Source organism: Myxocyprinus asiaticus, chromosome 7 (genome assembly GCF_019703515.2).
Source record: "Myxocyprinus asiaticus isolate MX2 ecotype Aquarium Trade chromosome 7, UBuf_Myxa_2, whole genome shotgun sequence".
NCBI lineage: Eukaryota > Metazoa > Chordata > Actinopteri > Cypriniformes > Catostomidae > Myxocyprinus > Myxocyprinus asiaticus.
The window spans coordinates 36,825,453-36,851,834 of NC_059350.1; the positions used below are offsets into that span (position 1 = coordinate 36,825,453).

General features: G+C 38.6%; 1 protein-coding gene across 9 annotated transcripts in view; it reads right to left on the minus strand.

Annotated features, from left to right (window-relative positions):
* Positions 1-26,382, minus strand: part of limch1a (LIM and calponin homology domains 1a) — a 79,692-nt gene that overhangs the window by 9,924 nt on the left and 43,386 nt on the right. For 3 of the 9 annotated variants that reach the window (XM_051701857.1, XM_051701854.1, XM_051701858.1), the window contains exons 8-24: positions 26,051-26,288; positions 25,051-25,230; positions 23,724-24,062; positions 22,687-22,968; positions 20,535-20,822; positions 16,271-16,573; positions 11,941-12,321; positions 11,238-11,582; positions 9,892-10,107; positions 8,841-8,873; positions 7,752-7,881; positions 7,500-7,657; positions 5,354-5,828; positions 3,703-4,000; positions 2,053-2,174; positions 1,540-1,630; positions 92-117 (exon numbers count right to left, since the gene is read on the minus strand). In XM_051701857.1, the coding sequence (XP_051557817.1) occupies positions 92-117; positions 1,540-1,630; positions 2,053-2,174; positions 3,703-4,000; positions 5,354-5,828; positions 7,500-7,657; positions 7,752-7,881; positions 8,841-8,873; positions 9,892-10,107; positions 11,238-11,582; positions 11,941-12,321; positions 16,271-16,573; positions 20,535-20,822; positions 22,687-22,968; positions 23,724-24,062; positions 25,051-25,230; positions 26,051-26,288 (3,905 nt within the window). The remainder of the gene's footprint in view (positions 1-91; positions 118-1,539; positions 1,631-2,052; positions 2,175-3,702; positions 4,001-5,353; positions 5,829-7,499; positions 7,658-7,751; positions 7,882-8,840; positions 8,874-9,891; positions 10,108-11,237; positions 11,583-11,940; positions 12,322-16,270; positions 16,574-20,534; positions 20,823-22,686; positions 22,969-23,723; positions 24,063-25,050; positions 25,231-26,050; positions 26,289-26,382) is intronic. The other 6 variants (XM_051701855.1, XM_051701861.1, XM_051701862.1 and 3 more) reach the window with 6 other exon arrangements.

The following is a 26,382-nucleotide window of genomic DNA, read 5'->3' on the forward strand; positions in this document are numbered from 1 at the left end:
CAGTTTGGAAAGTGATGGAGAAAGAGGAAAGATAAAGAGATATTTTGAAACTGAAGAATAGGTTTGAGCTTGGCACAACTGCAGTACTTACACATTCAATGGAATAGTCAGTCCCCTCTGTGGAGAAAAGAAAAGGACAAACAGTTGCTTTAGAAACTCATCACATACTCCTTAACATCTGCTTACACCAATGAAAGCAATAGCACCACAGGAGCTCCAACTGGTCCAGTTTACACCAGAACATCCGTCTTAGGTGATCCGATCACAAGTGGTCTGGCGCTAAAATGTTTTGTGATCAACAAAAAGGTATATTTGGGTACAACAGTGTACCGACATTTTGCACTTGTTTTACTTTTTTGTATTGACACACTGATGTAGTAAACAATGTATGTAGTCACAAAATCAGAGACCCTCCCCTTGAAATCTGATCATGAGTGGTCACAGGAGACGAGGAGTAAACGATAATCAGTCTCGCCTGGCCACTTGTTATCAGAACACCCGCGATGGATATAATAATAGGTGAGCACTTGACCATAAATACACAGAGTATAAAACAATAAAATAACACAAACAAATGAGATAGAGAGATAGAAAGACAAGAGGGGTGTATTTTCTCTGAGCTGTCAATACAGACATGGAAACATACGAAACTCAAAGCAATATAACATAGAACAACATGGCAATTTCTACAAGGGTGCGCACAGTTGCACAATGATCAGATTAAATCAAATCTACCCTCATGAAGTGCTGACATATGACTCCATGCTACAAATGCTCAGTGAGGACAAAATGACACAGTGGTAAAGGTTAAAATCCAGCTTAAAAAGTCTATATTGTGACTGTCTCATAGTGCCCTCAACAGACAAGCGTATATAATGCACCTCCACAGGAGAGACAGAGTCAGAGGAGGAGGTCAAACGAGATATGTGCAGATGGATAAATATGTGCCCCTCTGCCATTCATGGAGAAGGAAGCCCTGTGCCATTAGTTCATCTATCAGTTTTACCTGTTAGGGTGAAGAACTCCCAGCGTAACCTAGAGCTATTAGAGGTGGGTGAGGACCCTACCAGACCCCCCAAATGATACCAGAAAAGAGGGAAAGTCAATGAAAGAGAAAGACAGACAAAAAGCAAGAGAGAGAGGTGGAAAAGATAAACCAGACAGAAAGGTAACCTAACGTAAGATTAAAGGACATGGATTTAACCACTGGAGTAATATGGATTACTTTTATGCCTTTATATGCTTTATGGAGCTTAAAAGTTTTGGACACTGTGACTTGCATTGTATGAACCTACAGAGTAGAAATATTCTTCTAAAAGTCTTGGTTTGTGTTCAGCAGAAGAAAAAAGTCATACACGCCTGTGATGGTATGAGGGTAAGTAAATGATGAGAGAATTTTCATTTTTGGGTAAACTATTCCTTTAAGAGGAGGCAAATGAAAAAAGTGGGTAAGTTTGAGCAGAGATTCGTTTCTATTACTGGCATTCCAGCGTATTTTTAGCTCCCATCACATTCTGTGCTCAAGTGAAGTAGTATTACCTGTCATTGAGAGTGAGTATGAAGTCTGGTCAGCCTTGCTGGACTCGATAGATGTGCTCAGATCAAATGAATTCTGGACTGAACCACAAATCTGATGGGAATTAAAAAGGAAATCATTATAGACTCTCCCTCTTTTCATTGATCTCAATATGAAAATTAATGCAGCGTTTCTATCCAACCAAGCAGTAGCACATTTAACTTAATTTAGCAAGGCACATAATAAAACAATTCTATTAATATAAAGTTGATCAGTTATGCATGGTTCCCACCCCTTTTAACCAATGATTTTCCATAGTTTTTCCATTACTTTTGCAGTTGATTGTGATTACTGTATAAGGATTTAAAACATAAAAAGTTTATAGAGTTGCACTCAAAGAGCATTTTCTAGCCAACAAAATATTTGAGAGCTAAGCATAAATAGAAAAAGTCAGTTTTCTTGTTTCAACACAATCAATGATGGAATTCAGTGCTTTTTTATCAACCCAAAAGTGAAAGCAAGAAATCAAGGCCCACCTGGTCTGCAATAGAGGTGTCATTTTGTTGGACGGGGTGTGTCTGTGTGAGTTCTGTCACAATAGTTGTTGTGACAACACAGCTGCGCTTCACCATCATATCAGGCATTGACTGTTTTTCTGCTAAATAGGCAAATGTAAGTTAACAAAAGAATCAATGCAATCTTTGCTAACTCTGCTTTAAAGGGGTCATATCATATTTTGTATTCACTTTATTTTTGTCTCTGTTATCCACTTATAATATTTTTTCATGTACACTTACACAAGGAGTGTGAGTTTGTTGTCGGGTCCAATATAGTTTGTGCTGCCCAATCCTTCATTAACATTTTTTATTTTTTTTCTCAAAGACTGCATTACATTCTGACAGGTTTACGAGCAACCCACACTAAAATTACATTGCTAAAAAACACTCCAGCCACTCTTTACTAAAGCCTGGGATCCTTCAGAAGGATATGCAAAGTCTGTTTTGGCAGACTATAAAATTGCATTTGTTCTTTATTCTCAGGGGCTTAGGAATTGGCTGGTTAGCATCACCCCATTAGCCTCTGGTAGTGGATGCCAGAACTACACCATATGGTGCCAAAAAGCATGTTTCCCCATTGAAGGCCATTCAAAAATAACAGCATTCTTACGATATACTGTATATATATTTTTCCAAGCAACATATAAATCTTGAGTCTTTCATTATATTATAGCAGATGCTTTACCAGTGACAGATGTCAGATTGCCATGTGTGAGCAATCATGTGTTCATGTATTCACATTGGAACAATCTGTTTTGGCTACTTGGATTGAAAAAATGCTCTTTTTGGAGGAAATTTTGACTTCTGAAAGTCACAATACACTCACTGAGCACTTTATTAGGAACACTATGGACCTAATAAGCTGCCAGACGTGGTCTACTCCTGTTGTAGCCCATCCCGTTCGACGTGTTGTGCATTCTGAGATGCTATTCTGCTCACTACAATTGTACAGTTGAGTGGTTATCTGAGTTACCGTAGCCTTTCTATCAGCTCGAACCAGTATGGCCATTCTCCATTGACCTCTCTCAACAACAAGGCATTTCCGTCCGCAGAACTGCCACTCACTGGATGTTTATTGTTTTTAGCACCATTCTGAGTAAACTCTACAGACTTTTGTGCATGAAAATCCCAGGAGATCAGCATTTACAGAAATACTCAAACCAGTCCATCTGGCATCAACAATATAATGCCATGGTCCAAATCACTGAGATCACATTTTTCCCCATTCTGATGGTTGATGTGAACATTAAGATGTGAAGATCCTGACCTGTAGATGCATGATTTTATGCACTGCACTGATGCCACACGATTAGCTGATTAGATAATCATATGAATAAGTAGGTGTTCAGGTGTTCCTAGTAAAGTACTCAGTGAGTGAATGTTAACATAGTATCAAACTCAGAAAAAGAAAAAAAAAGATTTCTCATTATATCTATCCATCCATCCATCCATCCATCTTCCATCGCCGACTGTCCTATGTAGGGTCGCGGGTAGTGCTGGAGCCTATCCCAGCTGTCTTGGGCCGAATATATAATTTCTCATTATATCATTATATGACTCCTTTAAAAAAACAAACAAAAAAAAACTTGTGGATATTGAGAACTTTGGTTAATTATTATATATTTTAACCTGGTTCTGACTGTAGTGTAGTTGAGGTCTCTTCTTTGCTATTCTCTTTGTGAATGCTTAGAGAACATTCTTTTTCCTTCATTATGACCTTTTTCTCCTGGTCAGGAAGAGATGTCTGTGTGTTTTGCTGGTGGTGTGAGGTTTCTAACACAGCTAGATCCTCAATTTGTTGAGTCTGAGTGGCTGACTTTGGAGGCGAGGAAGAGAAGGAGACAGGATGTATTAGAGACACTCCAGCTGCACGGTCTCTTCTCTCCTCTTGAGTGCTCTCCCCATTCACACGCACCAGCCCATCAGTCTGCATTAAAAACAAAGAACACACATTACAATGCCAAGCTGAACATTTTGGAGTATGCACACATTTATTATTAAAGCTGCTGGATGTAATTTTCAGTGTTAAAATACTTTCTCGTAGCCCAGTTTATTATGCAGAGACCAATTAAAATAAAGCCATTTGTAGATTGCTCTGATTGAGCCAATGTTACTATGTTAGGCTATTCAAATTACAATGGCCTGAATTTAGGGCAGGACTGCCTGTTTGCCTGACAACAGAGTGCAACAAGTGCCTGCCCACTTTTTCAGCCTTTTCAGTCTTGGTTCCAAAGTATTTTTTCCATTCATTTTTCCCATAGGGACTCATTAAAACACTTCATTAAAGAGTTCTAAGCCATGAACCAAACCAACCAGCTCCGAGGTGAATCACAACATTACAAACTTTGATTTGAAGCAAAGACTATAAAAAAAGACTATTAACTTATTATCATTAACTTCAATCCCATGAGGGATTCGTAATCGAAATAAAAACAATGGAAAAATATAAAACTACATAGAAACAATATATTTTAAGTATATTGCAAAATATTCATATTTATACAATTAGCAGTTTGAGAGGAAAGGGAGACATTTGCAGTGTGTCATGGAAGTGAGCGGTTGCTGCTGGGTTTGTTTGCTGAGATTATCTGATTGGTGGGCTTTCTTAGGTTAAGACACAAATTGTTCCTAAAACCCCCTTACACAAGGTAAAATCACTGAAACACACAGACTCAAGTAACTTACGGCTTTTATAAAATGGTAATATAATTCTCACCTAAAACCAACTGGATTGCTTCAGAAGACATTGATTAAACCCCTGGAGTTTTATGGATTACTTTTATTCTGACTTCGTCTCATTTTTGGAGCTTTTGGAGTTCTGGTCACCATTCACTTGTATTGTATGGACTTACATAGTTGAGATATTCTTCTAAAAATCTTCATTTGTGTTCAGCAGCAGAAGAAAGTCATACACACGTTATGGCATGAGGGTGAGTAAAAGATGAGAGAATTTTCATTTTTGGGTGAACTATCCCTTTAATCAGAATAAACAATTCTTCTGCCAAGTAATATAGTTCATTATCCTTACTGTAGGATTTTGCAGTAGCCAAGCAACGTAACAATTTGGAGCATTAATAGAGATTATGCGGTCAAAGGTATGGGTTTATAGTAATTTTAAAAAGGCTTTGAACGCCTTCGAGACATCTCCAATTTGCCTAATGTAGATAGGAGGAATGTTTGGGAAAAATCTTTAGAAACAGACATTATTTCGCAATTCTCTTTGGTGGAAATTAAACACAGCAGCTTTAAATGGATTGGTTATCGAGTATTATATTCTTGCCTTCAGTGTTTTGTGGGGGCCCTGGCTGAGTCTGGGCTGGCTGTAGGGTTTTGGGGTGATTAGAGGAACAGGCTTTGAGCAGACAAGGGGACGTATGGGTGCTGATGGAATTTCTGGAGTTTTGGTGGTCTTTGTAGGTGATGGTTCAGGGCTCTTGGGCTGTCCCGGTGTCTGATTTTGTACAATCTGCTGGTCAGCAAGGACACTGTGCTGTGTTTGGGTGGTTTGTGTAGGCTCTGGAGCTTCTGGAGCTTCTGGTTCTACTGGGGCAGGGCATGTGCTCTGCTTCACATGCTGGTGGAGAGGAGAAGTGTGGATTGGCGTGGCAGCAGAAGGCAGTTTGGGGAGCTGGAGTTTCTCCAGTATGGCATCGCTGATGGTGAATCGGAGAGCGTAGCGTTGAAGCACTGCTGCTTTCTCTTCTGGGGTGGAGGCCTTGGAGTACTGTTCATGTAGCTCCTGTTCTCTACGCTCTCTGAGAGTGAAAGAGAGGTCAATAGAATTTTAACAAACAAGGCAGTCAGGAAGACTTTTAAACCAATGAATTTCCATGATTTTTTCCATGACTTTTCTAGTCGCTTGGATTACTAGATAAGGATTTAAAAAAATCATTTATAGTGCCCACTCACAAAGAGCAATTTCCAGCCAATGAAATATTTTAAAGCATAGCATGACTTGTAAAAATTATATTCACTACAAAAATTCCATGACTAATTAAGATTTACAGCATTTCCATGACTTTTCATGGCCTGGAAATATTTATTTAAAAATTCACTGATATTTTCAGGTTTTCCTTGACCATGGGAATGCTGTCTTAGAGACAAATTAATTTAATGCTGTATTTAAGTAAAAAACTTGGTTTTATTCACTAACCCCCACAATCCAGTTTAACCAGGCGCTAAATGTGCTAAAATAGATCTGCCCTATGAGTATTTAAATTAAGACATTGTCATTCTTTTCAGCTTAAACATGTCTCCTTTCCATGTAAATAATGCTCATTTATAGACTATTATTCACAAAACTCTAAACTTTTTCACAATTAACGGGACACAAACGGCAAACAGAATTTCATTTAAAGGAGAGACATTTTGATGAGAACATTTTCTATCGATCATGGCAGCAGTAATTCATCAAATGATGATTACATGATTGAGAAGAGCGTATACATGGGCATACAGTATATCCAGACTGGCAGTGTAGATGTGCACACAGTCAGCATTTTAAAGAGCCAATTCAGGTGCCAGGATCACAAATGCTGTACAGTCCCAGCAAAGTATGGGAGATCGCAGTCTGTTGCATCGTCCACAGACTAGCTCTCAGAACCGGAAATTGCATTAGTTTATGTTAATATCTGAAAAAAGGCTTATATACATCGATAATCATTGTGAAATTTTTATGATTATCGGTGTGTGAAAAACGCATCGATGTCAAACCTAATGACTTGCATAATTTCTTCTAGAGGTCGACCGATATTGGATTTTACCAATATGCGGCATACAACTGACGCAATGGAAATAATCGATCCAAAAGTAGCTACAGAGACCGATATATCGGTCAACCACCAATTTTTTTGTGTGAATTGGGTGCTGAACCAACACAGGAAGCATCTGCAAATAAACAGTGGTTCAGAGGGTGCTATTCATTCTTAGTGAATCTGCACCTAAATTTTTCTAATGGACAGAAAAAGAGGGTGATGGGACGGTTTTGAAAATAAATGATAAATCACAAGTGCTGACATACGCAAAGCATGTAATTTCAATGTACAGCTAGTTTCGTTTATTGGTAAAACTTTACAATAAGATTCCATTTGTTAACATTAGTTAATGCATTAAGTATCATGAACTAACAATGAACAACATATTTTTACAGCATTTATTAATCTTTGTTAATGTTAGTTAATAAAAATACAATTCATTTAGTTCATGTTAGTTCATAGTGCATTAACTAATGTTCACAAATACAACTTTTGATTTTAAAAATGAATGTATTGGTATATGTTGAATTAACCAAGATTAATAAATGCTGTAAAAGTATTGTTGATTGTTAGTTCATGTTAACTAATGATGTTAACTAATGTTAACAAATGGAAGTGTTACCAGTTTACTTCTAAATCTGGACGTTGTAGAGATAAAAATTTGTGTCTCACTTCTCCTCTACAATCTCTTTGTATGTTTTGATGCTCTTCTTGCGATGGCCAGATCCTCCATCTGTTGTCATCAACTTCTCCATCATTTTCCTCTCTTTCTCTTTTCTGATCAGATCCTGAGAGGCACTTCGCCTCCGATTCTTCCAGCGAGCCAAATCCTACGCACAGAAGCCAGAAAAATTATAAACGTACTGTACTATATGTATGTGATTTTGTTAAACCTGTGTTTGTCTGTGGGTTTGCATGGCTCACATCTTGCCACTGGTCCTCCTCCTCTTTGTGTTTGTTGTACTGGTTGTGTAGGCGCTCATGTCGTGATTGGCTGTGCTGTCGGAGGTAGGCCAGCTCTTCTTCATCACGCATGTCAATCAAACTCGTACTCCTTTGAATAACAAACAAAAACGAAGAGAAATTTAAAAACGCTCTATTTCTTTCAGCTGAAGAAGGAAAGACGAGATCAAAGCCAGATCCAAAATAGTACTACATCCCTTCCTCTGAGACATGAAGACACGAAGACAGGACGTTCTCAATAGAAAAAGAAAGATGAAATGCCATTGATGTTAATCAAGGATGACATAGTGGAAGTAAAGCTAGCCAAAGAGCAACACACATAGTTATAAGCACCATGTACAGTAGAAACAGAACTACAAGAACAAGTACATGTATGTATGTTCTAAAATATCTTTATCGTTCTGTCTTTAAAGGAATAGTTCATCCAAAAATAAAAATTCTGTCATCATTTACTTACAATCATATAGTTTCAATCCCCACACCCCCCTCACGACAGCATTTCTCTCATGAACACGCCATAGAGAGCCAAGGTGAATGTTAAGATTTTCAGAGAATAACAACTTAAATTTTGATCATTTTTCACCCAGGCATTCCTGAAATTACTTTAGAAAACATAGAATATAGTCATATGGAACACATTTATAATTTGGGTTCATAATGAGAGTAGTACAAAGAGTAATTAGAGTAAATAATGACATAATTTTCATTTAATTCCTTTAATGCAACTGAGTATGCTGTAGTAGATTAAGGTTACAAAAGGGAGTGTATGTGTGTACACACTATTATCAGAAAGAAAAAAGTATCCACCACATCAAATCGTGAGAAAGATCCAAAAATATGCTTTTACATGCACGTTTAGGGGCAGGCTATTGAGCTTTTGTGTATGCATGCATAAAAACAAGAGAAAGTATGTAAATGTAGAAAATGGTTGTATCGACAATAGAGACACTGCATAAATGTATGTGTTTATAGTACATGCAACTGACAACTTTCAGCAGCAGCTCTCAAAAAAGAGAGAAAGAACGAAAGACAGGAAAAAAAAAAACTTACTCTGTTTCATCAGAAACACTAGTAGCTCTGAATCTAGAACATTAATGGATAAAAATATATATATATATATATAAATATATATATAAATAGTTACACTTTAAAGAACAAAACATTACAACATAATAGAACACTGCAGGCTCACACCTTTCTTTATAAAAACAATACCTATGACCCCTAAAAATAAAAATATTGCTGCACAATAAAACTATGTGCAGAAACATTCTGTATTTGATATGTACATGTTTTCTAGCTCCTATTCAGTGTTATTAATGTAATTTTAAATTGCTTGTTTTATTAAGAGGTTATAATCAAAAAAGCTTTGGGCAGGAGACAGTGTTAGACTTTATGTAGGAAATGACTCCTAATTGTTAATTAAAGGTGCTGTAAGTAACATTCGATGTTTCACAAACTTCCGCTAGACATAGCCAGACTTCAGCAAGCCCAAACAGTTAAAATGACTTAAAGGCAGAGAGCGCTTCATAGTCTTTTAATTGGCTAAACAATAGCGTCACGTGGTCAGACTATTTTTTTGCTGTTTACAGAGCCTAGTGCTGTCACAGAGACAGTTGTGATTTCTCAGGACACCTATTTCAGTGATATGGGTCAGGAAGTAGGGACATTTTCTAAATGCTTTTCCATAAAACAAATTGCTTACAGCACCTTTAAGGGTCATAAATTATTAACAATAAGTAAAAGTAAAGATTTTTCACGAAACCTGTCAAGAAAATGTCCTGGTCCTATTTTACTCCAAAATCAAAAGAAACAAATAACAAATTATATTTTGCATATAGAAAATGAAGCCCGTTTTTAGGGCCATTAAGAATGTTTACATTGCAACATTGTTTACATGTGAGTACAGTACTATACAATACAATTGTATTTATATTGGGGTTAAATATGACCAGGACATTTTCTAGAAAGGTTTTGTAAGAATTACCCAAACAGAGACTGAAACATTGATATAATGCAGAGATACAGGCATGACACATAATCTCTTTCCATGCAGGAGATGGTAAAACCTAATAAATTGGTCCTCAAAGTGCTTTCTCACATTGGGGGGAGATCATCATCTTCCTGCCAATGGGGCCGACGTGAGGCTCGGTCAGGTTTGGGGGAGGAGCTTTTGGTAATAGTCTCATTTTTAATAAGACTTTCCTGTCCCACCACACCCACAGAGCCCGTCTCTTGCCTGTCCATCAACTGAGGGCACTTCCTAGGCGTGTCCTCAGCATCTCTTGGGGGCGGGGCCACAGAGCTAAGGGTGAAGCTGAGAAAGTTGCCATGGTTACTAAAGCAAATCAGGGCTTTGAAAGGGAGACTGAGGGAGGCATTCAATCCCATGTTTTGTTCCACTTGCCCTCTATGTTCTCTGGCAAAACATGAATCAATAGCCAGCCCAGCCAGAGAGGACAGAGAAAACAAGTGCAAGGTTTTTTTTTTTTTTTTTAAAAGGCGAAAACACTAAATAACAGCGCAATAAAATTCACAGCTATCAGATACATCAAAGAAAAGCAAGAGACAAGAAGAACACAGTAATTCAGTGTAGTGAAAGAATGGCAAGCCTGTTACAAACATTAGTAACCAAAAATCAGTGATCCCTTCTCTGTAATCTGAGAATCAAGCAAATGCACACAGCAAGCCCAACACCAAAACTACAAGACAAAAACAACCCATGTTAGTATACTAGGACTGCAACTGTTGATTATTTCTTTGATTAATCGAATAGTGCATTACAGTAGTCCACAACTTATAGTCCACATCTTGCCCAATGCTCTCCTTCAAACAATATGCAAATCAAAGTCTATATAATTAATGATTATACATTGTGTGCAAAAAATGGTTTTAAAAAAAAAAAAAAAAAAAAAAAACAATCAACCTGGCCAATAGTATTAAGTGCTCCTATGCTTTGGACAACTTGGGGACCTTTCAGTCTGAATGCATTCTTGTGCTAAAAAAGCTTGACACAGCACAACGGTTAAAACAAAACCAAGGTCTCTCGAGATGTTTTTAAGAGTTTAAGTTTTTTACCCTTTTTTTAACGGTGCAACTGGCAAAGGCATCCATCTGTTGCATGTTTACATAGAAAAACAATATAAAAACAGTGCATACTGACGCAAAACAGGTTTGGTGTGAACAGCCCCTTATGCTGTACACTTTTGTTCCACTGCAACTTGCTCTGTGGACTGCAAAGTGATGTCACTGGAGAAGGCTATCCATGCACAGCGCAAAGACCCGACTAATCGCTAATGAAATTCATTCTTCATTGATTAATACTGATTAGTTAAAGCAGCCCTATAATAGACACCAATTTAAACAAACACCATTGCATAGACACCCCAGCAATAGCAACATTCCAAACACTCAGAGACACACACTTCATTCCTAGTGGTTCCAAACCTGTCCAAAGCCGGAACTTTCTCTTGCTCTTTAGGGTTGAGGTATGACTGCTGGAATCCACTGGCAGGGGTGTTTTTGTGTTTGACAGCACCAAGTTTGGGCAAAAATGCATTAAAAGGCTGTCCTGTCCCCCCATTTGGCTTTTGGTGAGCTTCAGTTCTTCGAGTGAGCATGTCATCCTTGTCAATGTCTGGCAGTGGGCCTTCATCCCCACACTCTTCATAATCATCATAACTGCCACAGCAATCAACATTGGTAGCAGTTGTGTGTACAATGTCAGGGATCTTTTGGGCAACTACAGAAACTGGAACTGGTGTCTTTGGAAGTTGTTCAGCTGGTTCATTTCTGTCAAAATAGCATATGGTGATAACTAAATTGCAAAATTACACTCAGCTTTATATAGCGAAGACACAATATTCTACAAGGCAACTTAATGCGAGCAGGTTACAGACAAAAACACACACTTTGCATTCACTTCTTAGTAAAAAACAAATTAAAACTGGATAGAGGAGCGAAAATCGCTGCTACGATGCTGTAGAGTGTTGTAGGTGTTGCAAAAACGGTGTGGGACAAGTTACATGGCAAATTTTAATACTTACTGTTAGAGGTTTGTTAAAATCCCTAAACTTACAGTAAGTATGAGCAATACATAAAGTGATACACCGTAAAAACAAAGACACTCAAAAGTTTGATCTTGTCCCACCTCTGTCCAATCTTGGTTCTCTTTGTCTTTATATTTCTTTCCAGGTATTGCAGGTCACATTCTCCACTCATGTCGATCTGAATACTTCCTTTCTGGGATAGGGAAGCCCCTATAGTGCCCTCTCTATTGGATCCTGGCTGCGGGAGGAATCGGTTATAGGTCGTCCCTTTTGCTGCCTTCTGAAATGCTCCTGTCCTACGAGCCAGCATGTCATCTTTTTCGACATCCGGTTCCCTTTCCTCATCTTCATCATATTCTCTCTCATCCTTTGATTTCTCAGCCAGCTCCTCCTCCGTAGAGGTCACAGACTGTTTAAGGTCAAACATGACAGGGTTTGGGGGTTCGGAGGGCATGACTACAGCAGGTTCTGGGTTTGCATCACTGAGTAAGTAAGTTGGACATGATGTAAGAAATATGAAAAGAAAAGAGAGAAACAAAGAGTCAGAGACTGATAGAAAAGAGAAAAAGAGAGAGGGGGAAGGAGAATTGATGCAGATACAAGCAGGGAAAGATGCAATCCAGTGGGAACCAAAGCAACTGCAATGCAGTTACTCAAAACTACAGACACACACTCATACACACTTTATTACTCCCGTACACAAGCACAAACCCATATTTCATCTTATTTATGTCTCCCGCACAGCAAAACTTATATATTTCAATCCACAACACCACTGTAAGCCAATCACAGCTGATTCCTCTCCAAAAAAACAGCCCAAATAACAGAGCCATGTTTCAAGCACCATTCATCATATGTTGTGTTTTGGATTTCTTGGTCAACCAGCTTTACAAGAAAGATCATGCTGGTTTGAAGTTTTGCTGGTCTACCAGCTAGACCAGCATCAGGCCAACACTAACCAGCAACACCAGGCTTGGCCAGCTTGGAAATTCATGATGGTCTAAGCTGGTCTTCTCAGCAGGGGTGCTACAGTTATTATTGTTAACATCATGCTAACAGCGTCACAAAGCATGTGTTCTCTGGCTTAATAAACACAAGGATGATGCCAACATGCCTTATTAAAGGAATATTCTGGGTTCAATACAAGTTAAGCTCAAGCGATAGCATTTGTGGCACAATGTTTATTACTACAAAAATAAATTTTGACTTGCCCCTCCTTTTCTTAAAAAATAAAAATAAAGTCTGGGTTCCAGTGAGGCACTGAAAGTGAATGGGGCCAATCTGTTAACATTAACCTCCTGAGACCCGAGCGTGACTGCTGTGTGCATTTTCCATTTCCCTTTTTGATTTGTAACTAGTACTGTAGCACCCAATAAACAACCAATAATAATAATAATAATAATATATATATATATATATATATATATATATATATATAATTTTTCTAGAGCAAACAGTTTTCCTAAAAATTGGTGTCCACATATATGGACAGCGGGACTAAATTGTGAAATTTTATATTATATAATACCAAGCTATAGAAAGTCTTTTTCTTTTTTTTTTTTTATCAAATTCTTTATTATGTTTCCAGGAGTGTTGGTTATTTATGTTTTTGAGACATTACAGACATTACATCAGAAATTAGCATAATTAATTCTGATTCAAAGTAATGGCCAGCATCATCCAGTCACTGCTAACCATGTTAAAATAAAATTATACATGATAAATTCTGAATCTATGTACTGATTACCACTATCCCATGTCTGCCAAACATGCCGATTAGTCCAAACATCATCTACAGCCTAAAACTGAACTTTTGGTTGGATTTTAGGAGTGAATGCACTTAGCTGTATAGAGAGCTATAGGATGCGCTCTTGCTCCCTATTTAGTGAATGACTGAACCTCCAGTGTGCTGTCTGTCTGAACTGGTCTCAGAACAGTTCAAAATGCACCTTATTTTCATCCTAACTCCATATAAAGCCTCTGAAAGCAAAATTTTTCAGCTTTTGGATGAAACCATTGATTCAGAATGTGAAAATACACATTGAATATGCATCTACTAATGTAAATGAATAGAACTGTATTGTACAGTAAACAAAATGACCCATATGTGTATTCATTTTAAACGTTATCCACGTATGTGGACATCATGTTTATCAGCAAAATGAATGAATTTTTAAAGTGGCATTTCAAACGAAACTAGAGATGCTACTCTTTACACCCAAACAGGTTTCAATGAAAAAACGTTGCGCCCATAGAAGCGCTTCGCGGAAATCAACATCATGTTGTTGTATCACGTGACTCGGTGCGCCAGATGTGCTCTAAGCCATTTTAGCCATTCTACTGAGCTGTTGGATTAGCCACGGCCCCTCTTTCCAAAACCTCGAACTTCAAAGATACCAACTTAGTTTTACTGAGACCGACATTGTGCAGAAATGGCACTGTTTTTCATGCAGAAACAACAGCAGCAAAATAGCGCCCTTAACTGACAACTGTTATGAACAAAATGGCATAAAACTGGCAGTAAGCTTCAATAATATGAGAACGTGCAAAATGATTGACGGATAGAAAGCGCCAGAGACCGTGGCCCGCGGACACATTTTTGTTTGCTTTTTACAGAGTCTAGAGCTGCCACAGAGACTGGTGAAATATCTCACAACACTTATTTCTTTAATATCTTTCAGGGAGTAGGAACATTTGTTGAATGTCTTTGCATGAAAACCAAAACTCGCTTACAGCAGCTTTAACCCTTACATGACAGTCTAGAGTCTTGTGAACAGTATTCAGTCAGTTTAAATCACGTGTTGCGTATAGCGAAGCCAAAATACAATGACCATGCATGTGGACGCAGGGTCGCACAAGGTTAAAATACTCACTGTTTCTAAAGTATAGCCACAAGACATAAACAATTTGCGAGTTAACATGATTTTAGTGTGATAAAATTGCTTACTAACCCTTCTGTGTAAAGTTATAGCCAATTTGACACATTCGTTGCCATAACAATGTAATGTCAACAAACACTAAAACTTCTGTCAAAATTATGGTTTAAACAACTTTACAGCTCACATAATACATGAGTTTTACCCAGGAAAATGAATACAAGCTTCACAGTTCTGTATTTAAACCCTCCAAAAATTGGCCCCATTCACTTCCATTGTAAGTACCTCACTGTAACCTCGATTTTTGCTGCTTTTATTTATTTTTTTAAGAAAATGAGGGGCGAGTCGAAATAATTTTTTTGGTAATCAACATTATGCCAAAAATGCTGTTGATTGACCTAACTTGTATTGAAACTGGAATATTACTTTAATCCATCATCACTGCCAAGATCACTAACATACACTCCTACACATCAGGACACTGTCTGGGTGAGTATGTGCATTTACGTCCAGATCTTTTGGTAAGCAAAATATTGTTTCTTAGAGCAGGCGGTTTTCATCAAGCAGTGTATGTAGTGGTGTGTAGTGTCAGTATATGCACTACACTGAATATTTACACTGAATTTACTGCTAAAATCTGAGAAGACTGAGCATTGTGTGTAGTGGGGTCATTTCATGAAAAATGTTAAGAGTTCAAGGTCCCTGATCAATTCTGTTTAACCTTAAAGGTAGACTCTAATTTTTTGTTTAGCTGGCCGATTTGACAGTGGTCTAGGACTGTATACTGACTATCGGCTTGGATGTGGCATCATGCAAAAGCAATAGTTTTCAGTTACTGATGCCATTGTGAAATACCCTATTCAGAATCAGCCATGATTATTTCGAAAGCAAAAGTCTCCAGTAACAGGAGTTTACCAAGATAAAGTCAGTAGAGATAAAGTGACCAGTTATATGATCTTACTGTAATATGTATGCCCCCATCAGATGACCGCCCCATGTTAAATACGATTTTTTAGGTCACTAATATTGTACGACTGGAATCTGATTGCACATTATTTTAATATATTAAAATTACTATTAATTTCTTTATGTGTGGAATGTTTTAAATGAGGACAAAATTAAAATGTGCACCTTTCTTCTGTTTAATTCTAAAAAAAAAAGTTGTCAGGTCACCTAAAACATTTGCTTCGTGACATCTCAATTAACTGGTTTTATTCAAGTCAAAAATTTAAATTTAATCTGACTAAATCAACCTGACAAATTAGGTTACACCAACAAAATACATTTTTATGGGTTAGATAAAGTAGAAATAGTTTCTTGATATAACAATTGCAGGTTACTACTTTTTCAGAGTAAAGGTCAGGGAGAGGGTATAGAACGAACATATAACTGTTTTTGGCATAAAAAAAAAGACAAATATTTTCAGAGGACCTCATAAAGTAAACAAGACAAATTCAAGTGATATGACCCCTTTATGTGTAAGTGCGTGCTTTGGAATGTGTATATGTGCATCTATCCTATTCTCTTGTCTCTTATCTCTTTTTCTCGTTCCTACCTGCCCACTGCTCTCTTTGTTAGTCTGGAGCCCAGCCCTATAGTGGGCACGGCAACAGGTGCCATCGAGAGGAGGTATCGAAGCTTCTCTGCCTCATTCCCCTCTCCCCTTTCCTCATCCTCCTCTTGCCAGGATGTATTCTCCATCTCTGTCACACCCCCAAATGTCACAATACGCCGCCGTTCACCGGAGGAACGTTCCCGGCAACCAGCCAGGTCGTTCTTGGCAACCTTCGCATTGGAGGCGATAGAGAGGCAGCCTTTCTCAAGACACGTCTGACACAGAGGGACAATGGGCTCATCGCTGTTCACACGCACATACATACATGACACACAAGTGTAAAGCAATGAAGAGAAGAAGAGAAGAGTTAGAGGGACAGAAATAGAGGAGTGATGAAAACTAAAATATACTAGTGAAGAAAGACTATGTCAGTCTGAGAGTCATGTTATTGATATAAACCTTAGTCCAGGTAGATGCCATATTTCATTTGACGCAACTTGAGGGATAGAAGTGCAGTTATATGTAGAGATAAAAAGATGAAAATATGCATTATGCATAATAATTCTTATTATTTTAATAGAAATAATGTAATAATTATATAATAACAGTAATAATAATAATATGATTACTACTAATAAAACTATTATTGTTATTATTATTTTATTTTAATTTTTTTCTCCTCAATTTGGCATGCCCAATTCCCAATGCGCTCCTCATGGTGGCGTAGTGACTTGCCTCAATCCGGGTGGTGGAGGACGAATCTCAGTGCATCTTATCACGTGGCTTGTTGAGCGTGTTACCGCGGAGACGTAGTGCGTGTGGAAGCTTCACGCTATTCTCTGTGGTGTCCATGCACAACTCACCACGTGCCCCACCGAGAGCGAGAACCACATTATAGCGACTATGAGGAGGTTACCCCAACATGACTCTACCCACCCTAGCAACCGGGCCAATTGGTTGCTTAGAAAGCCTGGCTGGAGTCACTCAGCACACCTTGGATTCGAACTTGTGACTCCAGGTGTGGCAGTCAGCGTCTTTACTCACTGAGCTTCCCAGGCCCTCAATAAAACTATTATTAATGATTATTATAATACTTATAATAGCTTAAAGAGTGCTTAAAATGCTATGTACGAAGGATTTTTGAAACATTTAATTTAAGCATGAATGGGTTTTGTAAATAGTTGACGACATTACACCACATTAAAATATTAAATGAATTTGCAATGAAATTCACAGTGGTATTAGGGGTGGGTAAAAATATCGATTTCACGATGCATCACGATCTTCATTTGAACGATCTCGATATCGATTCTTAAATCCCAAGATCGATCTTTTATACCCTGCTTAAACCAGGGTCACATTCAAAATTACATTAAACAATTAAAGCTTCGTGGGGTTCAAAAATCGGAGTCTATAAATTAAACCTGGAAATACATTTTTAGGATTTTGGAGGTACGATTCACTGAAAAGTGCTAAATCGGCACAGCCATTGACCAGGAAAATAAAAAAATGGCACTCCATGTCTAAAAGGTTGCCGACCCCTGCTCTACCTCAATGAGAGGAAATCACTCGAATTTGCAACCAAATTTCATGTTATGCAACTAAAAATGTATGTAGGTAAATGTTTTGATTTCTCTCACAAGTGAATGAATTGTGTAGTATTGTTGCGAACTATTCAGCAGCATATATATCCTTTCAGAACGTGTTGAGGGTAAAAGTTTGGTTTCACTCTTTCTGTGTCCAAAGACGAGACCCACACAACCGATTAGTCAATGATTAATGTCTCTTTCAATACCATTTCTGTTCTCTACATTCAGTTGTTGATCAAAAACAACAAAAAAGAAACATTTAATTCTAATCAGGCATAGCACAGATGAAGCCATTCGAGTAACATTCTTTAACATGCATTAGTGGTCCAATATGTATTAAAGATTAAATACATTGATTTGTTCATTTTTAAAAAGCTAAAATGTGACCAATGATGAAAAACTAATAAAATTTACTTCGTTTAATGAATATTTTCATACTGTACCTAGTTAGAGGGTCCCCTCTATAATTTACAGCATTAGCTGGGAGAGAATTTATTTCATATGTAAGCAAAGGGGACATTATATCTAAAATTTACCCATATGAATCGATATTAAATCGGAAGCTTGTGAATAGGGAAATCTATATCAATACTCAGCCCTGTAAGTGGTATAATGGCGTTGTTGGGTGTTATTTTTTAAGAAACCCACCAGAAGGCATTTATCGTTATTAAAAAACTGATTTAAACCGATACGGCTCAATGATCGTCACCAAGATACAACATAATAACCCACTGAACAGACGGTACACATCCATCACAGCCTCAGTTTCATTCGGCTACCATTAAATATGCTGTCTACCCTGACAAAAAAAGAAATTGTCATGGGAAGGATGTCTGGAAAGGAATGTGTGTGGTATGAAGAAAAAAAACAAAAACACTGACGTGAATGCAAGCGTGGCCTTTTGTGACATATGAAGTTCTTGAGATGCAAGGGAAAGTACTACACTCCAGCAATGACACACACAGCCTTGGCTCTGGCTCAGTGTCTCTTGTTCAAAATTTTGGGACCTCTGTATGGTTTCACACACCATACCTCCCACCCTCTTTCTCTGTGAGCATCTCTTGGTTTCAATAGTTACCTTGGTGATGTCTGTTTGCTAGAGAGAGGGGCTTACCTTGGCAAACAGAATTTTGAGTCTCACAAAGGCGCACTTTCACAAACATTTCCAAAACAGTGTAAGGAGACACAGAGCCCTCTTACGCACCACTAACGGCATTGATACACCACGTTTCTGGGCTTTAAGCAGGCCCACATGTAATCTGTGCCTGTAGAACTCTGCAGAACAATCTGCAGATTGCCACAGATTTGGAACACTTGTAATTAATTAACTTCTACAAATGTCCAAACCTTGCTCGTTCATTTATTAATTTTTTTAGCCAATTTGATTATGCTTTCAGCTGTCAATATAGAATGTAGTGTATTCGGCTCTGTTTGAAACATTTGACCTTGTCTGAATCCATTCCACAGATTTTTCCCTCCAGATCTGTTCAACAGATGCAAAAGAAAGTCTACAGATTATGTCTGGACCTTTAGACTTAAACACGAAGACTCTGTTCCAAAAATTAGAGAAGCTGCCTGTAGCTGTCTACTGCATACTCCCTTCTAAGGCAACATCCTCAAATGAAATGTAACCTCATAAAGGACTGATTTGGAGTGTTCTACATATGTAGAATGCACACCACAAAAATAGCGCTCCTCGCGAACAGGAGACTTAACTGATTCTAAAAGAGTTTGACGTTACATGTTGCAAAGTTAATGACAAAATACTTTAATAAGCACAATAATACACAGCACACACAGATATTGAACAAAATAGTCCATTTATAATTTGATTTAACCATTTTTAATTGATAATTTTTGGTATTGAATGAAACATATTCCTAATCACCTCTGCCATCTTGGATTAATCTTTTCACTCCTCATTGCAATGCATTCTGAGATTGCCTGATCCGTGAAGGATACAAGCAGCGCTGCCTTAAGTAGCGGTCAAACATACTTTCCCACAGCGAAATTCATCTCAATGGGAATCATCTATTGTGAATGTTGCACAATGGACTTCCGGTGGCGAAGCATTTCCCCTCGCAGATTTCATATGAAGTTCAAGTTTGTTGAACTTTGACATGCGAATATCGCCGCATTGACCAGTGGGAGGATTGGTTTGGCAGTGAACTCGGTGTGGGTGGTGCTTCGTACACAGCAACACTGAACTTAAGTACCGAATCGGAACTTAAGTCTCACAAAGTATGAAGTGTAGCATTAAAAAGAGACTACTTGACAATTAATTTTTTGCTGGTTTCACACGCGCTCATTGTCCATCCACATCTTTTGACAGAGGGACAATTTTGAGCGAAATTTTGGCATTCAAAGGTATGTGTGACCGTGCCTTTAGAAGTTTGCCAAAATTAGGTATCTTAGTATAAAGTTGCTGTCTACTGTTTGGAACAGCTTTTGCATTAGGAGCGTGCATGTGATGCCCATAAATGTTTTCTATGTAGGCAGCTCACAAACAGTCTAGAAAAACTGGAGATGTTTCAGTCATATGTGTGAAAAAGCACATAAATTATAAAATTTTGGTGGATGAACTTAAAATTTCCAGTCTAAAAATCCGAAAGTCTAAAACAAAAAGAGGGTCATGTTAAGTCAGGGGTCAGAGGTAAATGTCACATGCCAGGCACCTGCTCTCTGTATTCATCTTGAGTCTCTGCCACTTCTCCAGGTCTGACTGAGTGATTGTTGTTTGAAGCAATGACTGCCGAGGATCTCTTTGTGGGGTGGGCCCACTTTGGCTCCGCCTTCTGGCCAGGTCATCTTTCATTACATTAGGCATCACCACCCTCCCCCCATCCTCTCTGACTGGCCCTTTCTCCTTCTCCTCCTCACTTCCACTGTCTTTCTCAGGGCACAGGAAAGGGTTGTCTTTGCGAGTTATGATTGACACTTCAGCAAGGATGGAGCCAGCCTCACTGTAAATCAGTATGGAGTATAAAATTAAGCTAAGCAGGAGCAATGTAACACCAACACATTAAAACTAAACCACAATATTAAGAGGCTGCGTACACAGATACTGTAAATACGGTTGTCACTATTAGCAGATTGAGTTCTTATGCTGTGTTCCTTTCAAAGTCAGTGTGAGATATTCCTACTTAATATCTCTGATCTACGACCAAAAAAGGCTTTCCATCGCCCTATGATCAAAAGATGATGTATAAGGAAACAAAACTGCTACACTCCTGTTAGCTTAGCAGGTATACAGAAACATCTTCTAGTAACCGAATCACTGAGGATAAACAACAATTCTATGCAATATTCTAGCATTTGTTGTTCTACAGGTGTACTATTATCAAAAGTGAGTATAATGTACTGTATTTTCCATACCTGTCTCTGCAAACATTTGCTAAACAAGTTTTATGATCATCAAATGTAGGAACTTGGACTCATTGATGCATTCTATTTGGATAAAAATGTATATTAAGCATTAATTGTGTAAATCTCCCAGGGTAGCAACATGTTCGGTGTTTTAGGTTTCTGCAGGTTTCCGCAAGTGGTGTTGGAAGTTGGAAATTCCGACTTTGTGATTTGAATGGAATGCAGCATTAATTATATATGTTTTTACATTTGTGTATGGTATATGCAACTGAACTGAACAACTAACATTAAAGCAGTGCCGCAACTTTTTTGCAGTCTCGATTAATCGAGGAATCTGAAAAATTATTTAATAACTCAGATTGCATACATTTGACGAGGTAAAGTCATGTTTGGCTAAAATGCGTTCATTAGCCTACGTTTTTATGTACTCTACGATTGAATATCAACCACAAAACGATTGTGTAAATATCTAAAGCCAACAGACACCCAAAGCAGATCTATAATATATAAAATGTATATAATTAAAATGACAGATACTGGCTACTCCAGGTGTGCCCAACTTTTTTAATACATGTTTTCACTCTCTTGCGTTGAGCTGCAGCAGTTGTGAGGATTGTTGCGCTCGTGCTACATACTGCACAGATCGCAAAAGCTTGTCACTTGCAATGTACCATGTACAATGCCCTTAAGCACCTGGACATTCGGTTCCTTCTTGAGTAAACACTGTTGATAATTTTTACATGCGAGGACTAGCCGTTACTCCCTCAGGAAAGCCCAATTCATATTGCGTCTGTTAGACACGAGACACGCAGCTGTGTGGCTTTTACGGCTCATGATGAGCTTTATTTTCACTTTAAAATAGCGAACACCAAACGGAATGAACTGTTCAGCACCATCGAGCTGAACAGTTCGGAGCGTGGTAAGTAATGTTTACAAAAGCTTTTCCTCTTGAACGCCTTTCGGTATGGTATGATTACCATTCTCATCCCGAATTTCTCAGCACAGTTGTTAACCATCCTCAGGACAGAGAACCATGCTGGTGGAACAGTTTTAGTGACGTGGTGACTAACGATTGGTTACTAACCCAGTCAGTGAATTCTAATCCTCATTTTGCAGCACCATAATGGAAAAATAAACTGTTAATGTGTCAAAAAGCCTGGATCGGTACAAAATGGCACGATTCAGCAAAGCTAACCGCTCTGCCAATTGGTGGAAAAGTGGATCAGGTTCCTTGATTACAGCCAAGACATGCCAAAAAGTTGCAATGTTATCCATCGCAATTTCAGGATCGACTCTTGTATTCCAGTCACACACAGAATGATCATTTAGGGGATTCGCTCCCACTCCAAAAACTTTGCAGTGCATACGTGGCCAGAGAGAGAATAGCTATGGTTGGTAAAATGTTTGTACGAAAAGCACAATCGTGAGAAGAAATTATAGTATGTGTGTGTTTTGAGACACCTGCTCTCTGTATTCATCTTGAGTCTCTGCCACTTCTCCAGGTCAGACTGAGTGATGGAAGTCTGGACCAATGATTGATGAGGATCTTTGGGAGGGCATGGCCCTCGCCCAGCTCGCCTCCTTGCTAGATCATCTTTGTGTGGGTTTGGGATAACTATCCTCCTCTCTAGCTCTCTCTCATCTTCCTCATCCCCCTCTTTTTCCCTTTCTTTTTCAGGGTTCAGGAAAGGATTGTCCTTTCGAGTTATGATTGACACCTCAGAGGAGGTGGAGTCAGCCAGACTGTGGTAGAAATGTAACATTACATGAAATGCCACATAAAACACACAAAACACAGCAAAAATACCAACATACACCCAGTACGACCATACAGATCAGGGAAAAAGGAAGAAAGAGATGAATGAATGAGCGATGAAGTCAGACAGTGTATGAGATTAGATCAACTTTAAGGTGAACTAGCATTCCTCAGACAGCAGTTTTAAATCAATGATGACAGCAGGGCCTCCTGCTGCAAAAACAAAAACAGTTTTAACCAGCCTATGGTGGTCTTCTTGGTTAAGCAAGTCTCCCATCCTGGCCAAACAGGTGTTAAACTAGACTACTTGGTTGGCCTGCTTGTCTCCCAGTTGACAAGTGCCCAAAACCCTTATAAAAATCAGTAAAACAGACCAGCTAACCACCTTAGGCACCTTTTTTTCAGCAGGGGTGAAACCACCATAGACTTTGAGGGGGAAATGTCCCCCTAATAATCAGAATAGTGATCAACCAACATGGGATTTTTAAAGACCAATTTTTCAACTTGTACATTTGGTCCACCAATCTTGAATATTTGGCTACATCCTTGGAAGGCAATTAGCTTTCATAATGACACACAATTACTATGCAAAATGCATAATGCCATACAGAGTAAATGGAATATACAGAGGTATAAACTCTGTAGATCACCAGAGCTACATATAAACATGGTTAAGGTTACACCGAACAGAGCAACACTAAACTAGTTCCTCTCAGACCATGATTCACTCTCACACTCACACCTCCTTTTCTCCTGTTCCATCTTCTCCAACCTCTCCAATACTGCATGCTGGGATGCCAGCCTGATTCCCTCCCATTTCTCTCGGTCCTTCCAGCTACAAGAGCCTGGCAAGAAGTAATGCGTCACACTGGGTTTGAATTGATTAATGCGTGCTCTGCGAGAAGCAAGATCATCCTTTTGGACATCTGGAACCTTCCTCTCTCCCTCTTCATCCTCATCTTCCTCGTTTGAGTCCCACTCATGTGGGGCGGCAGCACGCAGGAAGTCATTGTCACGCCGAAGAATGATGTCAGGGGAAGGTGGTTTAGCTTTATTAGACTCCTCAGCAATGACATTTGGACTGAAGGGAAGAGTTGCCATGAAAACATTTGAATATATTTTAAATATGCTCTTTGGTACATTGTCGAGATGTTAGTCCTTTCATACCAGGAGTTGATTCTGACATGAGAATAAAACATTGTAAAATATTGTGCAACACAAATCAAGCCAGACTAGCATAACTAAATAAAAACAAAATTATTTTACACAATAAAAGGCAAGCACTTCATTATAACCAATCTCTCACAAAATCAAGATAAGAGTACATGCACATCCAATTACTTCATGAGCTGACCAACATCAACTCAAAACATTAACTAAACTACACAGACTAAAGCCAATTCACAGATTAACATCAAACAGTCTGACAAACAATCACTCCATGCTATAAAATAGATTAAACATTTCTCTGCAGCACAAGAGCAAATGCGATTTGAAGGAATATTTCACCCCAAAATGCTTATTCTGTCATAATTTACCTCCTCAATGCAAAAACCGTTTAGGGTTTGGTGTCAATGATGTCAAAGCTGGCGCAACAGGCATTTATACACCAAATCTGAAAATATGCATGCACAAATGAAATTAGAGAGCTAGGACGGAGGGTAAGATTTGCATAGTTTTTTGTTTTGTTTTGTTTTTTACTTTTAAAAAGCTTGACAGCACGTGGTCACTATATGATTTCATTTTATGGAAAATAGCAGTTTTGAGATCTTTCAGAATATCTTCTTTTGTGTTCCACGGAAGCAAGAAAGTCATTTGGGTTTGGAATGGTATGAGGGCGAGTACTGTAAATGATGACAGAATTTTCATTGCTTCAAAGCACATTTAATACAGAAATACTCCCCACAAAGAAAACCTGCGGTTAGTTGCCTTGCTCAAGGGCAAAATGAGATTTAAACCCAGAAGCTTTATGGTTACCAGCCCTTTCACCACAAGGTGCCACACACAACTGGTTAGCAATTTTAGTCTATGCACACATGCCGGCAAGTGTTCTCATAACGACCGCTGACCTGTTGTATCGCACAGAGGCGGGTAATACTTTAATACCCGCCTTTTTCAGCTTCCTCATTTTATTGAGATCTGCCTCCTCAAGCTCCACCCCTTTCTCACCTTCCCAGTTGATTGTTTTCTGTAGCACATGGCTTTGAGACATGACAGCACCCTCTTTTAATACTTCTAGACTCTCCTCTCTGTGGATTGCAATATGTATTTACACAGTGCACAGGCACACACACTTGTTGATGATAGAGGATTGAAACAAACTCTGTGACACAGTAAACAGATGATGCTTGAGTGTACTGATTTTTATTTAGACAGTGTGATGTGTCTCAGCCTTGTAGCCAGAAAAGGGATTTCCAACCACAACCTGAGAAATCAAACAAACCACACATTGACCCCATTTACACCTGTTATTCATATCTGTTTCAGGTGATAAATACAGGTAATTGTGATCGGATCTCTCAAACCACATTCAAAAGGTAGTCGGAAACGCCTGTGATCACATTGCACTTGAACTATTAAAGTTAATCCCCTTCAGTGAGCCTGTTTACATGCATACCAATACTCCCAAAAATCAGCTTATTTAAAAAAAACTGACAAAGCAAGAAAACCATGTTTACATGAGATTTGAAATAATCGTGTTATTCTCTGCTTTGGATGTCAAACCGTGAAGAGGCATGCGCACAACACTTGTGTACATTGGATAAGCCAGTAAGAACGCCGTAAAGGTGTTTACATGCAACGTGAAATCGGAGTAATGATCGATCAGTTTATTCTTACACTGTTTATGACACCGATAAAGGACACTGATGTATGCAGTCACAAAATCAGAGACCCCTTCCTTCTAAATCTATTCACAAGTGGTCACAGGAGATGCATTTGAGACACACTACAACCACTGTAAATGTTGATCAATCTTGTCTGAGCACTTGTGATCGGATCACCCAAGACGGATGTTAATACCAGGTGTAAACAGGTACAGTACCTTACTATCATAGCAGCCGTAATTACCTCAGAGGTCTTTCTCCAACAGGAGATGTTGAGTTGCTCACACTCCTCCTGTCTTCCTCTCTTTCACTCCTCCTCTTCCTCAGGGGGGCAGGAAGGTAGTTGGTCTGGTTGCTCTTGTTGGGCAGATACTGGTTGAAGGGGAGAGCAGCGCGAGGCTCTTTGAAGGACACGCGCCGGGCGGACATGTCATCCTTACGCACGTCTGGCAACTTCCTGTGACTGCCGTCACCTTCAGAGTCTTTCAGGAGATATCAAGAGAAAGAAACATCCATCATTTTCTCTATTTGTTATTTTATTGGTATTATAAGTTCCGAACCTCTGATCTGATTGGA